The sequence below is a fragment of the Vombatus ursinus genome, unplaced genomic scaffold (genome assembly GCF_900497805.2).
Source record: "Vombatus ursinus unplaced genomic scaffold, bare-nosed wombat genome assembly UNPS02014833.1, whole genome shotgun sequence".
Classification (NCBI taxonomy): Eukaryota; Metazoa; Chordata; class Mammalia; order Diprotodontia; family Vombatidae; genus Vombatus; species Vombatus ursinus.
In genome coordinates this window covers 6281873-6294925 of record NW_020954611.1, presented here as the reverse complement: position 1 = coordinate 6294925, position 13053 = coordinate 6281873, and the positions used below count along the sequence as shown (strand labels likewise).

The following is a 13053-nucleotide window of genomic DNA, read 5'->3' as shown; positions in this document are numbered from 1 at the left end:
ACTTGAGATCAACTCCTTCCTGAGCAGTTAACTCATCTCTGAAGTATGGAGGACCCAAGGTTCCAGTCTCATTGTACTGAGTAGGTGACCTGGACAGGTTATTTAACCTCTTGGTGTCCCCAGGCAACCCACTGAGACTGTAAATTGTCCTACAGTTGCTGATCAGTATTGGTAGCATTTTCTCATTTCAGCTGAGGAGATTTCCTCCTTGGGAGCTCCCTATCCTGATGAAATAGCAGATCCAGATCAAAGGGGGATAAGAATGACAGCACATGATGGTAGCCTGGGCTGGTGGAGAGAGAGTCAAGGTGGGCCTAGGCATCAGGGGTCTGAGGCTGATGCTTCCATTCATTGACTGCATTGCCTTGGATAAGTCAGTTACCTTTCCTGGATCTCACTTTCCTAGGCAAAATAAAGGCTTGGACAAGGTCTTTAATCCCCTAAGGTTCTCTCAAGCTCTCTTGTGATCCAGCACTCCTGCTACTTGCTTGGCATCTGGCTATTTTTTCTTCTCTGATAGTAGATTTGAAAGCTTTTGGGGTTATTTTTGTTAGATTTCCTTTCTTTTTCAGTCTGCTTTTAATAGACAGCCTAGCCTGCTCAGACATTGTATGAGCGTATCTTATGTTCCAGGCTTTGATTTATTTTTAGTATTAATGTCATCATTAAATTAGAAATTAGAAATAGAAATGCCCAAATCTCCTGTTTAGAAATAATGATTCCAAAGAAAACCCGATTGAAGAAAGCTTTAAGTGACTAGAATTTTTTATCCTTCTTTCCCTTTCCCTCACATCATGTCAAACAGAGCAATTTTTCCCAAGTCATAGGTTAGAAATTTCCCCAATTCACTCACCTCCCTTCTACAGACTTATTAGCTGTGTGATCTTGTCACAGATAATAATAACCCCTCCTCCCTTCTCTTCCCTCACCCACTTAATTATCTTCCAAGAGAGAACATTGAGCCAGGACTTGAGGAGCCTGACACACCTTCCAAGGACATGTTATGGTGGCATGGATAGACTTACCTTACTTAGTATCACCTGAGTTTTTGTTGGATCTGGGATTTCAGATATGTCATGATTTGATGATTCCCATTGTTTAGATAAGTATCAAGATTATTTATAGGAATCTAAGCCCAGAGAAGGAAAGTAAAGAATAAATAAAGTAAAAAGAAAGATAAAATATTTTCCCATCTTTCAAGTGAGAACCAAATCATGGCATCTTAACTTATGGTCCATCTCATGCCTGAGAAACTATAATGGAGAGATAGACTAACCGATAAGTATGAAGACCCTCAAGGGAAAGACTTGGTAGATTATCTCTTCTTTCTTCTCATTACTTTTTCCTTGTTGATTATTTCAGAATGCAATATTCTTCCTCCACCCCCCCCCCCCAGTTAAAGAAACAAACAAACCATAGATAATACATACTTATCATCTGGTACATGTCTATTTCCAGGCCCAAGATAAGGTAGCAGTGGCCAAGGAAGGGAGGCAGCTAATTTGGATTGAAGTGTAGCAGGTCTCTAACTTAGGAGCCAAGAGAGGGCCAGGACACCTTCAACTGGGATTTAAGACTCAATTGAGGTTTAGAAAGTAGTGAAAGGGCAAAGGCAGTATTTCCTGGACTGATTCCAAGCAGAGGATTTGGTGCTCCAGCATACTGAGCACAAGTTGCTAAGGCCTAAGGCCCAAGGCTCAAGTCCTAGGACTGGACCATCATAAATCTGTAGTCAGAGCTGAAGAAATGGAAGCCCAGGTAATAGATGTCAAGAGATAGGGTTTGAACCTTGTTCCTCTGGCAAAACAGTAACAGTTTTTTTTCTGCTACTATACCAACAAATTATTTTTTTTGGTAGAGAGGAGGGGAGGTCAACCCATGAAATGGACAATAATATTAGTAATCATGGAAATAAATTAGATCATATTTGTTGTTCTGGTGAACAAAGCAATCCTACAGGATCATAGGATTCAGAACTGAATAGGACCTGAAAGGTAAACCAGTCCAGTGCCTTATTTTATAGATGAAGAAACTGAGGCATAGGCAGGTGAAATGACTTACCCTATGTAACCAGTCAGTTATTTTACCCGTGAGACTATTCATAATATTAATTATTATAATAGCTGGCATTTATGTAATGCTTTAAGATTTGCAAAGTGCTATACAAATATTAACTCATCTTCACAACAATCTTGGAAGGTAGATGCTATTTTTTTATCACCCCCATTTTACAGATGAGGAAACTGAGGCAGAGGTTAAGTGATTTGTCCAGGGTCACATAACTTGTAAGTAAATTATCTTGAGGTCACATTTGAACCTGATTCCAGGTCCAGCACTTTTTGCACCATGGGTTTTTTTTTTTTAAATTGCTTTGTGTGAGGAATTCACTTTCCTAATTTCCTTGAAGGCAGGGGCTGTTTTTGCTCTTTTTTTGTATCCCTAGTGCTTCTTCTTCTTCTTCTTCTTCTTTTTTTTTTTTTTGGTAGGCAATGGGGTTTAGTGACTTGCCCAGGGCCACACAGCTAGTAAGTGTTAAGTGTCTGAGGCCGGATTTGAACTTGGGTCCTCCTGAATGCAGGGCCGGTGCTCTATCCACTGTGCCACCTAGCTGCCCCCCTACTGCTTCTTTAGCACAATGCCTGGCATATACCAAGCACTAAAATGCTTGATGACTAACTGAGTGTTGATTTTGTTTTACTCAATGCCTATTTACTGATTTTTCTGATACACAATTAATGCTTCTGATACTTTTCTAATGTTTGATACAACAGTTTGTATCATATGAAAGACACCAAAGTCCTATCTCATTGATTTTCCTTTTTTTGCTAAGAAGTACAGAAGCCAACTTGATACACTTCTAAAGTAGTATGAGCAAAATGTTTCCGAACTTGTTTTCCTTTGAAACACATTAATTAGCCAGCAGTTCATGGTTGATTCTTAAGTGCATAATTCTGTAGTCCCAAATTTCCAAGTGTTCACTGAGGCAGAGATGGGCTGCCAATTGATTTTTCCTCTAAATAGTGGGGTGGAAATACATTCCCTTCCTCATCTTCCCGTTTCAGAATCTCCCTTTTACATGAAGACTCAGCTTGAGTGCCTGCTCTTCCATGGTGCCTTGATCTTTTTAGCTGAAAGTATTGTCTTCTGTCTGTAAAGCATTTTTTTCTGGATCTGTGATAGTCCATCATATCCTATCACATACAGATAGAGTGTACTGGTACTCTGTGTATTTAGCTTTGTACATAAGAACTCTATATACACCCACACACCCACACACACACATACTGTACACTATAAACTGCCTGAGAGCAAGGGTTATCATTTTTCATCTTGGTAGCTTCATTAACTAGCACAACTAAAGTCTGTCGAAGTGACTAAGGGAAAGGTATTAAAAGCCTAGGAGACATACACTCACATAAAAAGAAATAAAGACTTTAGTCACTTCTATAAAGCCTTCTTTAAAGAGCTAGACTACCCAAGAGGTACAGGGGCTTTTTCAAATTAAGGTAATTACTTAGCAAAATGGATAGAGCACCAAATGCCCCACTATTCAGAAAAGCATGCAAACAGCTATGTGCATATCCAATGTATCTTTTTACCCAGGGTAAATAGGAGGTCATCTCAGAGGGAAGACCCTAGCATTGAGGGAAAGGAAAGGCCATTTATAGAATGTAAATTTGGGCTGGGTCTTGAAGGAAGCCAGAAGATTGAAACTAGGAGGAAGAGAGAGTGGTACAGGCATTGGGGAGTGTTTATGAGGAACAGCAAGTAAACATGGAGATTTTAGAATATTTTAAAGCAGTCCAGGTGAAAAGTGAATTACTTTAAAAATTATTCAACATTCTCAATTCTATACTAAATTGACCAGGTTTCCGAGGTTTGTGAACAAAGATGGATTTATTCTGTCTCATTTATGCAAAACAAATAATTAGGTTGCTAATTGGAGCTGAGATGGAGAGATGTGGACTTGGCAAAGGTACCCTCAGAACTGGTTGAATGACTGGATACAGAGAATTTTCGTTAGATACTTGTCACTATAGAGAGAGATATCTAGCACTGTGTGGCAGAGATCTGTCCTTGGCTCTTTGCTGTTCAGCATTTTGATCAGTGACTTTGGATGAAGGCAGATATGGCATGTTTTATTTTTTTTATACAGTTTTTTAATTAATTTATTTTTAGTTTTCAACAATCACTTCCATAAGCTTTTGAGTTTTAAATCATCTTCCCCTCCCTCTCTGCCTCCCTCCCCAACATGGCCTGCAATCTGATATAGGCTCTACAAATACATTCGTATTAAACATATTTTCACATTAGTCATGTTGTAAAGAAGAATTAGAACCAATAGGAGGAACCACGAGAAAGAAGAAACAAAACAAAACAAGAAGAAAAAGAAGAGCAAATAGTATGCTTCAATCTGCTTCTTTCTCTGGATATGGATAGCATTTTCCATCATGAGGCTTTTGGAGATGTGTTAGATCCTTGCATTGCTGAGAAGAGCTAAGTCTGTCAAAGTTAGTCATCACACAGTGTGGCTATTACTGTGTACAATGTTCTCCTGGTTCTGCTCACTTTACTCAGCATCAGTCCATACAAGTCTTTCCTGGTTTTTCTGAAGTCTGCCTGATCACCATTTCTTACAGCAGAATAGTATTCCATTACATTTATATACCACAACTTGCTCAGCCATTCCCCAGTTGATGGGCATCCTCTCAATTTCCAATTCTTTGCCATCACAGAAAGAGCTGCTATAAATGTTTTTGTACATGTGGGTCCTTTTCCCATTTTTATGATCTCTTTGGGATACAGCCCTAGAAGTGCTATTGCTGGGTCAAAGGGGGCATGTTTTAGCTTTCACTGTAGTTGTATGTTGGATAAATGTTTGTTGAATGAATGAATGAATCCATCAGTCAACGATCCAAAGCTGGAAGGGGCAGCTCACACTTTGGGTGAGAATTGGGATTGAGAAAGATCTTGATAGGCTAAAACATGGGAACAAACAAGATGAAATTTAACTGAGATAAACAGAAATTTCTACATTTTGGGTAAAAAAAACCCATCTTCACAAGTATAAGGATATGGATAGAGATATGGAAAGAGAGCAGTTTGGGGGGAAAAGAAGCCATTGGGGCATTTATTGTTCTGAATCTCTTTGGGTCTGTAGTGTAATATAGCTACTAACAAAAGCTAATGTAGTCTTAGGCTAGTCCTGCCCTGCCCTGGCCACATCTGAATTACTGGATTTACCCAATGGGTATCAAATTTTAAGAAGGACATCGACAAGCTGGAAAGTGTACAGAGTAGGTCAACCAAGACAGTGAAGGTCCTCAAGACTGTGCCATCCAATGATTGGTGGAAGGAACTGGAGACATTTAACCAGGAAAGCAGAACACTTCAAGGTTGTCCCTTAAAAGAGGGAGGAGACTTGTCCTGCTTTGGCCCCAGAGGGCAGATCTGGAACAATAGGTAGCAGTTTCTGAGAAGCAGGTTTAGGTTTAATGTAAGAAAAAAGCTTTCCAGAATTTGAACTCTCCAAAAATGGAACAGGCTGCCTCTAGGAGGAAGAATCAAATGAGGTCTGGGTGATTTCTTGTTGGAGATCTTACTGCAGAGGGGATTTTTGTTTGCATATGAATTGAAATGCTTTTGAACTCAGATTCTGTGATTTATTTTTAGAATGGTTTGGAAGAAAGTGGTGAGATACCTATTCCTTTAGAATCACTGTGTGTGTGTGTGTGTGTGTGTGTGTGTGTGTGTGTGTGTGTGTGTGAGGGTGTGTATGTATGCATGTATACTCACATACACTGTGCCATGTTGTTTTAAATTTCTATGCTTTGGCTTTTATTTTCCAGTTTGTGTTCAGGACATCCACCTGTCAGTCTCATGGCCTGTCTTTTGTTGACAGTGCTTGTCTGGGCATAGCCTTGAGTATTATTTATTATCCCAGATTAATTTTTAAGCAGGTTAACCCATAATACCAGGAAAGGTTGATGAAACCACTGTCCATTCAGTTAGATCATGGACAAGATGAGTTTGTAAAAGTGCTAACTCTTTACCACTTGAGTCCTTTACATACTGGCCTTTGTACAATTTTGTTCATCATCTTCTTTGGCCTGGTTCCCCCACTCTCCATATATGTTCTCTATAAAGATGAGCTCTGTATATGTCTGTTACTCATTTGCATGTGTGAGTCCTGTATTAATTTCTCATAATCTCACTTGATTTTCACAAAAACCCTGAGAGGTGGTATTAGTATCAGGTATAATTATTCTGATGAAAAAAATTGAGGCTTGGTGAGCTTATGACTTATCTAAGGTCACACTTGCAACTAAGTATGTGTAAAGGGAAAGAACAGTGGATTTGGAGTTTGGGGATCTGGGGACCTGAGTTTGGGTCCTACCCCTGCTACCTACTAGCTTTATGATTGTGGGCCATTTTTCTCATCATTGTGAACTTTCCTTATATCTATCAGGTGACTCGAGTAGATGATCTCACTCTCTCTTTTTTTTTAAGGCAATTGGAGTTAAGTGACTTGCCCAGGGTCACACAGCTAGTAAGTGTCAAGTTTTTGGTCTGAGGCTGGATTTGAACTCAGGTCCTCCTTGACTTTAGGGCCAGTGCTCTATCCACTGCTCCACCTAGCTCCCCCAAGTAGATGATTTCTTAAGTGCCCTTCAAGGTCTAGCATTTCATGTATCTGAGGTAATAGTGGGTTTTTGGCTCGGTAAAACAAAACAAAACAACTTCCTTCAGGGGAGTATTTTCCCTATCTTCCTTGTCAAACACTTTACAAGGTCTCTGCAGGCCTTTCCTCTCCCCACAGGTAGGGAGCAACAGGTCAGGTGTTTTGTGTTGGCTCTTTGCATGATCTTACTGGAGGCCTTCTTGAAACAATAGGCTGTGTTCGCAAAGGAAGTATTTTCTTTTTCTTTTTTTTTTCTTTTTGGTAGGCAATGGGCTTAAGTGACTTGCCCAAGGTCACACAACTAGTAAGTGTCAAGTGTCTGAGGCCAGATTTGAACTCAGGTCCTCCTGACTGCAGGGCTGGTGCTCTATCCATTGTGCCACCTAGCTGCCCTCAAATGGAGTATTTTCACAGAATCGTAGGATTCATAAAACTTTTGCACTCATTCCATGGGTCCTTAGAGCTCATCTGATCCAACACTCACACTTTACTGAGCCCACAGGGGTAACAGAACTTGATTTGTGTGACACAGCTAGAAAGGAGTGAAACTGCATGACCCAGGTCATCTGTCTCCAATGGTTCCTGTGCTCTTTCCACTTATCTCCCTGCTTTTGTACCGAGCTGTATTTATGTCTTGTTGGGGGGATTTTTGGTGGAGCCAAGAGATGAGCAGTTTTTCCCCTTCAGCTTTTTGTCTGAAATGAGTATTGCTTGATGTTATGGAGGGTACTAAGTCTACATTTTGGAAAGTTAAAATATGATGGACTTAGGAGACAGGAAGACCTGCCTGGGTTCAAATCCTGCCCTAGATACTTAATAGCGGTATGACACCAGAAGTTACTTAACCTCTTTGTGACTAAATTTCCTTATTGGTGAAATGAGATGTTGGACACAAGGACCTCTGAAGTCCCTTCTAATAAATCTATGAGCTTGTGTTTATGGTAAGAGTAACATAATATAGATAAACTCCCTTATTGAATGTTACATGATAGTCTAAAAATATGAATTTAATCATATTTGATCTGACTTTGGAGGCTGCTATGAATATTTTCTTATCTTTCTCTCCCTCTTACTTCCTTTCTGAACCTCAGATAATCAGGGCTTCCTCCAAGGCAAGAGAGAAAGTTTTCTAGTTCAGCACCACTAAATTTAATAGTAGGGCTGTGCTTTCAGTATGTAGGCCTAATACCCAAACCTCCAACGCCATTACTTCCAGAATGCATCAGATTTCCCATGAAAGGCAGGATGGTCTACTGGAAGAACCTTGGATTTAGGATCAGGAGGCCTGTATTCAAATCCTTCCTCTAGCCTTGACTAGTCGTACAATTGTAAACAAACTCCTCAGTGTCTCCAAGCCTCAATTTCTTCATCTATAAAATGGGGATAATAACATATGTACTACCTATGTCTCAGGGTTATTATGACAGAAGTGGCAGTGTGGTAGAGTGGAAAGATTCCAGGTTGTGGGATCAAAGGATCTGTGTTTAAATCCTGACTCTACCACCTTGGGCAGTCACTTTAGATCTCTCCAGGACTCAATTACTTCATGTTTAAAAGGAGGAGGTTAGACAAAATAATTTCTAAGATTCCTTCTAACTCTGAATCCATATAGCTCTAAATGATTCTAAGCTCTATCCAAATGTGAGTAGGAGTTGTTAATAATAGAAATAGTAATTTTGTGTTTGTTTCTGAGGCGGCGCAATAAATGTAGAGTTTTGTGTTGCTGCCTGGTCACTCTGTTCTGACTTCCCCCCAGAAGAGCCCTCTTTTTGCCACATGCTAATGAATAGTTTCTTAGAAATAAGATGAACCTGTGTCTTATAGTGTGTGTGCGTGTGTGTGCTTGTCTGTGGATGAGAAGTGCAGACTCACAGTCAGAGGTCCCCCCTCTCACAAAATGCAAGCCTTCCACAGTCAGCAGCATTCCTAGCCCAGCATGATCTGGCCCTTGCTTAGGACCTACTGACTCAGCTCAGGGCCCAGGGCAAACCCCTGCTGGCCTGCCACTGCCCTCTTTAAGGGCTCATTGTGAAGAAAGTGTTGTGTAAGCTGCAAAGTGCTACATTTAAATGTGCCATTGTGATTATCATTATTATCTGCAATGATCATGAATATGAGAGAAGAAAAGGGAGTTGACCCCCACTCCCTGAGGGACTATTCTGCATCATTCAGCTGTATCTGTTATTACAGAACTAGAGTTAAGAGAATCTTTTCTTATATTGAACTAAAAAAAAATCTGCCTTCTTTCAACTTCTGCCTTTCTAGATCCTTTTCTTCCCTTCCTCTAAATGTCCTTGGAAGTCCCTGTTCAGAATGGTAGCTGGACTCCTTTAATCCTGGTGAGCTCTGCAGATAGATCTAAGGGCCACCCTTGAGCCTTTTGGGTCTCCTTTTATGGCCTAACCATCCCTTTCTCCTTGATTTCTTGTTTTCTTTCAGATCGCCGATCTGCAGCTCCACAAGCTGGATGAATTGGACTGTTTGATACAAGGGCTGCTCTATGTTGATTCCATCGGCTTCAATGGCAAACCCGAGTGTTACTATTTTGAAAAACCCACAGATCCTGAACAGTGTCAAAAAAAGCCTTACTGCCTTGATAATCCATATCCCATGTTGCTGGTTAACATGGGCTCAGGTGTTAGCATCCTAGCAGTGTATTCCAAGGACAACTATAAAAGAGTTACAGGGACCAGGTAAATAGATCTTCCTTAAGGAGAACCTTCTGCTGCAGTATAACAATCTTCCTTCCCTAGGTTTTTAAAGAAGTTGGAGGACCTCACACTGCTACTTATTACAGATATGATCTTGGGCAAGTCATTTCCTGTCTCTCTGGTCCTCAGCTTCCTCATCTGCAAAATGAGTGATCAGACTGTCTGATCTCTTTAAGATTTCTTCTAGCTCTAAATTCTGATTCTCTTTACAGTATGATAATATAGCAATCAGTAATATTCAGGCTGGATTCCTGATGCATTGATTTTTATATAACATTGTTCTATTTAATCCAAGCAACATTAATTACCTACCAACGATGTTCAGTGTACTGTTAGGAGCCAAGGAATATAGAAAATTTAGATAAATCTTGTCTTCATAGAGCTTATAGTCTACTGTAGAAACAAAACATCCCATACAGATTTCTTTAGTAAATAGGATTATAAAATAATTACATTAGCTAAAAGCTAAATTACTATGAGAACTCTGAGGGAGAGGGTCATTCATGATGATACTGGCGGTGGCTTCAGAGAGGTGACATTTGAGTTGGTGCAAATTAAGTATGTGTGTTTTGATTGGGGGTGGTTGGGGGGAGTAGGGTGATTAGAGAAACCATTCTAGGACTAGGGAGTATCAGTCTTTGCCAAGGTATTAGGACAAGAGGACTCAGGTCCTGTTCAGTGGGTAGAAGGGTCTGCCTAGAATGTACTCTGAGACTTGCTGCAATGTATGATGTCAATCTTCTTACCATAACTCTTTAGAACTGTTGGGAGGGGCTTTGCAGTTTAACTTTGAACTTTACAATTTAATGAAAAGTTGTGACCATATTGAATTGTTTCAGAACTTGGTTTTCTGTTAAAGGTGCAGTGACTGAGAAAAGAGAAATATTCTCTGAGGGATCACAGATAGAAATATTGGAGGTGGTCCCCAAGTTAAAAGTGAATTGCAGATTCAAGTTAAGGGAATTGAAAATTATTTCCTATTCTTTCCTCTATCCCTTTCCATCCCTACCCATCTTACCTCTAGCCATGCCTGTCTAAAAACCTAGCCAATCTCTGAACTCTTCAGGGCCTGTTGATTCCTTTAAAAGACAGTGAGAAAGATGCTTGTATTGCCACAATTTGTGCTGCTTTATACTATATTCTATTTTAATGGTGTGTTTTTTATTTTCTTTGAATAGACAAACAATGGTATAGGAACTTCTCTTTTCCCTTGAAAATTTTTTTTAAAGGTTTGCATTTGCTTAAATGGGATTTTAAAAAATTGGGACCAATAATTTTTCTGGCAAAATGTCTCTAAATTAATTATGTAAGTCAATTGAAAAACAGGATTCACTTAGATAAATTAACTTCACAAGTAAACTTTGTTGGAATGCATCTAGTCTTAAGTGAGGAGCTTACCTTTTTGAGGAAATCTTTTTAAGAGAGAGAAAACATTTTTTTTGAGGAAAATTTAGAATCCTGGATGGGGAAATACTGGTGGGTTTTTTTTGATGAATCAATTAATTTCCACCAGCATTTGTCAAGAGCCTATATGTGGTCAGATACTGTGGTACGTATGGGAGATTCAAAGAAACAAACATGAAATCAACTCCTACTCCTGAGGAGCTTGCTTTCTGCTAGGTGGAAATAATATACATATTGATGAGTAAATATAAAAGAGACACCAAGTAAATGCGAAGTAATTTGGGGATGGGAGTGTATCAGAGGAAGGGAGAGGAAGATAGTTTTATTGTGGAGATTAAGAGAGATCTGTGTCAAGACAGCACTTGAGTTGGGGCTTTGAATGGAGCTAGGAATTCTAAGAGGTGGAATGAGCATGAAAAATCAAGGCAAGAGATGGAGAATTCCTTCTCTTTCCGTTGTGAGCTTAAGTTTCTTAAGGGTCCCTCTTAAATAAAGACTTCCTTTTTAAAAAAATATCTAGCACCACAAAATTTTAGTAACAAATAGTGTAGGCCCTTGGGGATGGGCATGTGTCTAGCTTTCTGAAGAACAGCTTATCTAAGTTTCAGAGGAGTCTACTACCAGAAAGTTGACTACCAGGGGCTGAGTATTTTTAGGTTGAGAGCACCTCACAAAAGACCATCAGCTAAGGCCTAGAGGGTTTGCTATCTGCCATGAGAATTTTCAGTGAGATGTTTTGACTTTCACTGTTTACTGAGAAACTAATATACTTTTGGTCACATTCTAAATATGTGCCCAGTTAATCAGATCTTGAGAGAAAGTATTATTATTTGTATATAGTACCCTCCATTTACTTTTGTTTCTAGTGTGTTCATGCGTTATTTTTCTGTGTCCCCCATTTTCCAGCTTTGTGAATGCGTGGTTTCCTCCCTGTTCAATTTAAGATTTCTCTGTTTGAAATCACTTACCTCTTCAGCCATACATATTATCTAATAATGAATGGCCTTCATTCTAAGGCAGTCAATTTACCAAGACCATGTTATCTTATAAATGCCATTATTATATTTGTTGTCACTGTATAGCTTTAGGTTTACAAATAGATGTATATGATGGTGTTTCTCTACTGCTGTGCCCATAGTTTAGATTACTACCACTAGCTGATGGGTGATGGCCTGGCTTATGGCCTTGGAGTCCAAATTGCCAATCTTTCCATAGATGGTGGGTAACTGAAGAATACAGATTATGTGATTCCTGCCCAATAGGATTAAAAAAAACCTTTTTATTAAAATATAAACTGTTGCTACTTAAACATTAGCTAATATTTAAAGATAGATTTAAAGAAATGCAAATGGTATCATAGATATAATATAGTTCCCTTCTCATCAACTTTTTCCTACTAGGGATCACTATTTAATCTGTCTCTGTTTTTTCCTCCCAGTCCAACGTGGAAAACAACATCTTTTGTTAGTCTTTAAAGTTCATTGTGCCGTATACATTGCTCCTGTTTTCAGCACTTTGGGGCTTCTTGGTGTAAGAAGCCTTTATAAGTCTCTACTATTTGTATTGACCTTTGACTATGCACTTCAAATTCCTCCCCACAAAGAATTGTTTTTGCCCTTTCAAGATCCAACCTCACTGCTTCTGCATTCTGTTTTCTTTCTTTCAAGCAAAAGGAATCATGACACTGTGCAGACGTCTGCACCTTGTGATGACCTTGGCCCTGTCTGGGGCTTCTCTAGCTGTTATCTTTGTTCTTAACTTAACCTGACTCCTCTTCTCTCAGGTAATTTCCATGCAGCTGACTTCCTTAGTATCAGACTTCTAGCTTCTTTTCCTTTTGCTCCCAAAATGTTTTTTAAAGGAGCCATTACCTCTTTTCCAGGACATTTTAAATGTACTTAAACAGATGACAAGACAAATTTTAAATGGAGACATTCAAGTGGTTTCTGTCTCTCTGTATATCGAAGACATTTGTCTGAAGGGTCAGAGAATATGTCCAGCTCAGATAAGAAGTCAAACATCCTTGCCATTTTATGTCGTTGAGGGATTGTAGAATGTTAATCATCTTTTCTCAGATGCTATTGGCCAGGATCTCAGATGAGTTGCTTCCTTTCAGACATCTCAGTTAAGAAATACACATAGGTAAATGGGATTGTCTCCCTGAGAGGAGTGAGATCAGAGGAAAGAAGGAAGAATTCTCCAGGAAGGAGAAGCCAAAGTCAGTGTTTTTATTGGAGGGTTGAAGACTCCATTTAT

General features: G+C 39.4%; 1 protein-coding gene across 3 annotated transcripts in view; it reads left to right on the top strand.

Moving 5' to 3' along the window:
* PANK1 (pantothenate kinase 1) overlaps positions 1-13053 on the top strand; it is a 70666-nt gene that overhangs the window by 43585 nt on the left and 14028 nt on the right. For all 3 annotated transcript variants that reach the window (XM_027839755.1, XM_027839756.1, XM_027839757.1), the window contains exon 3: positions 9122-9375. In XM_027839755.1, coding sequence (XP_027695556.1) covers positions 9122-9375 — 254 coding nt within the window. The remainder of the gene's footprint in view (positions 1-9121; positions 9376-13053) is intronic.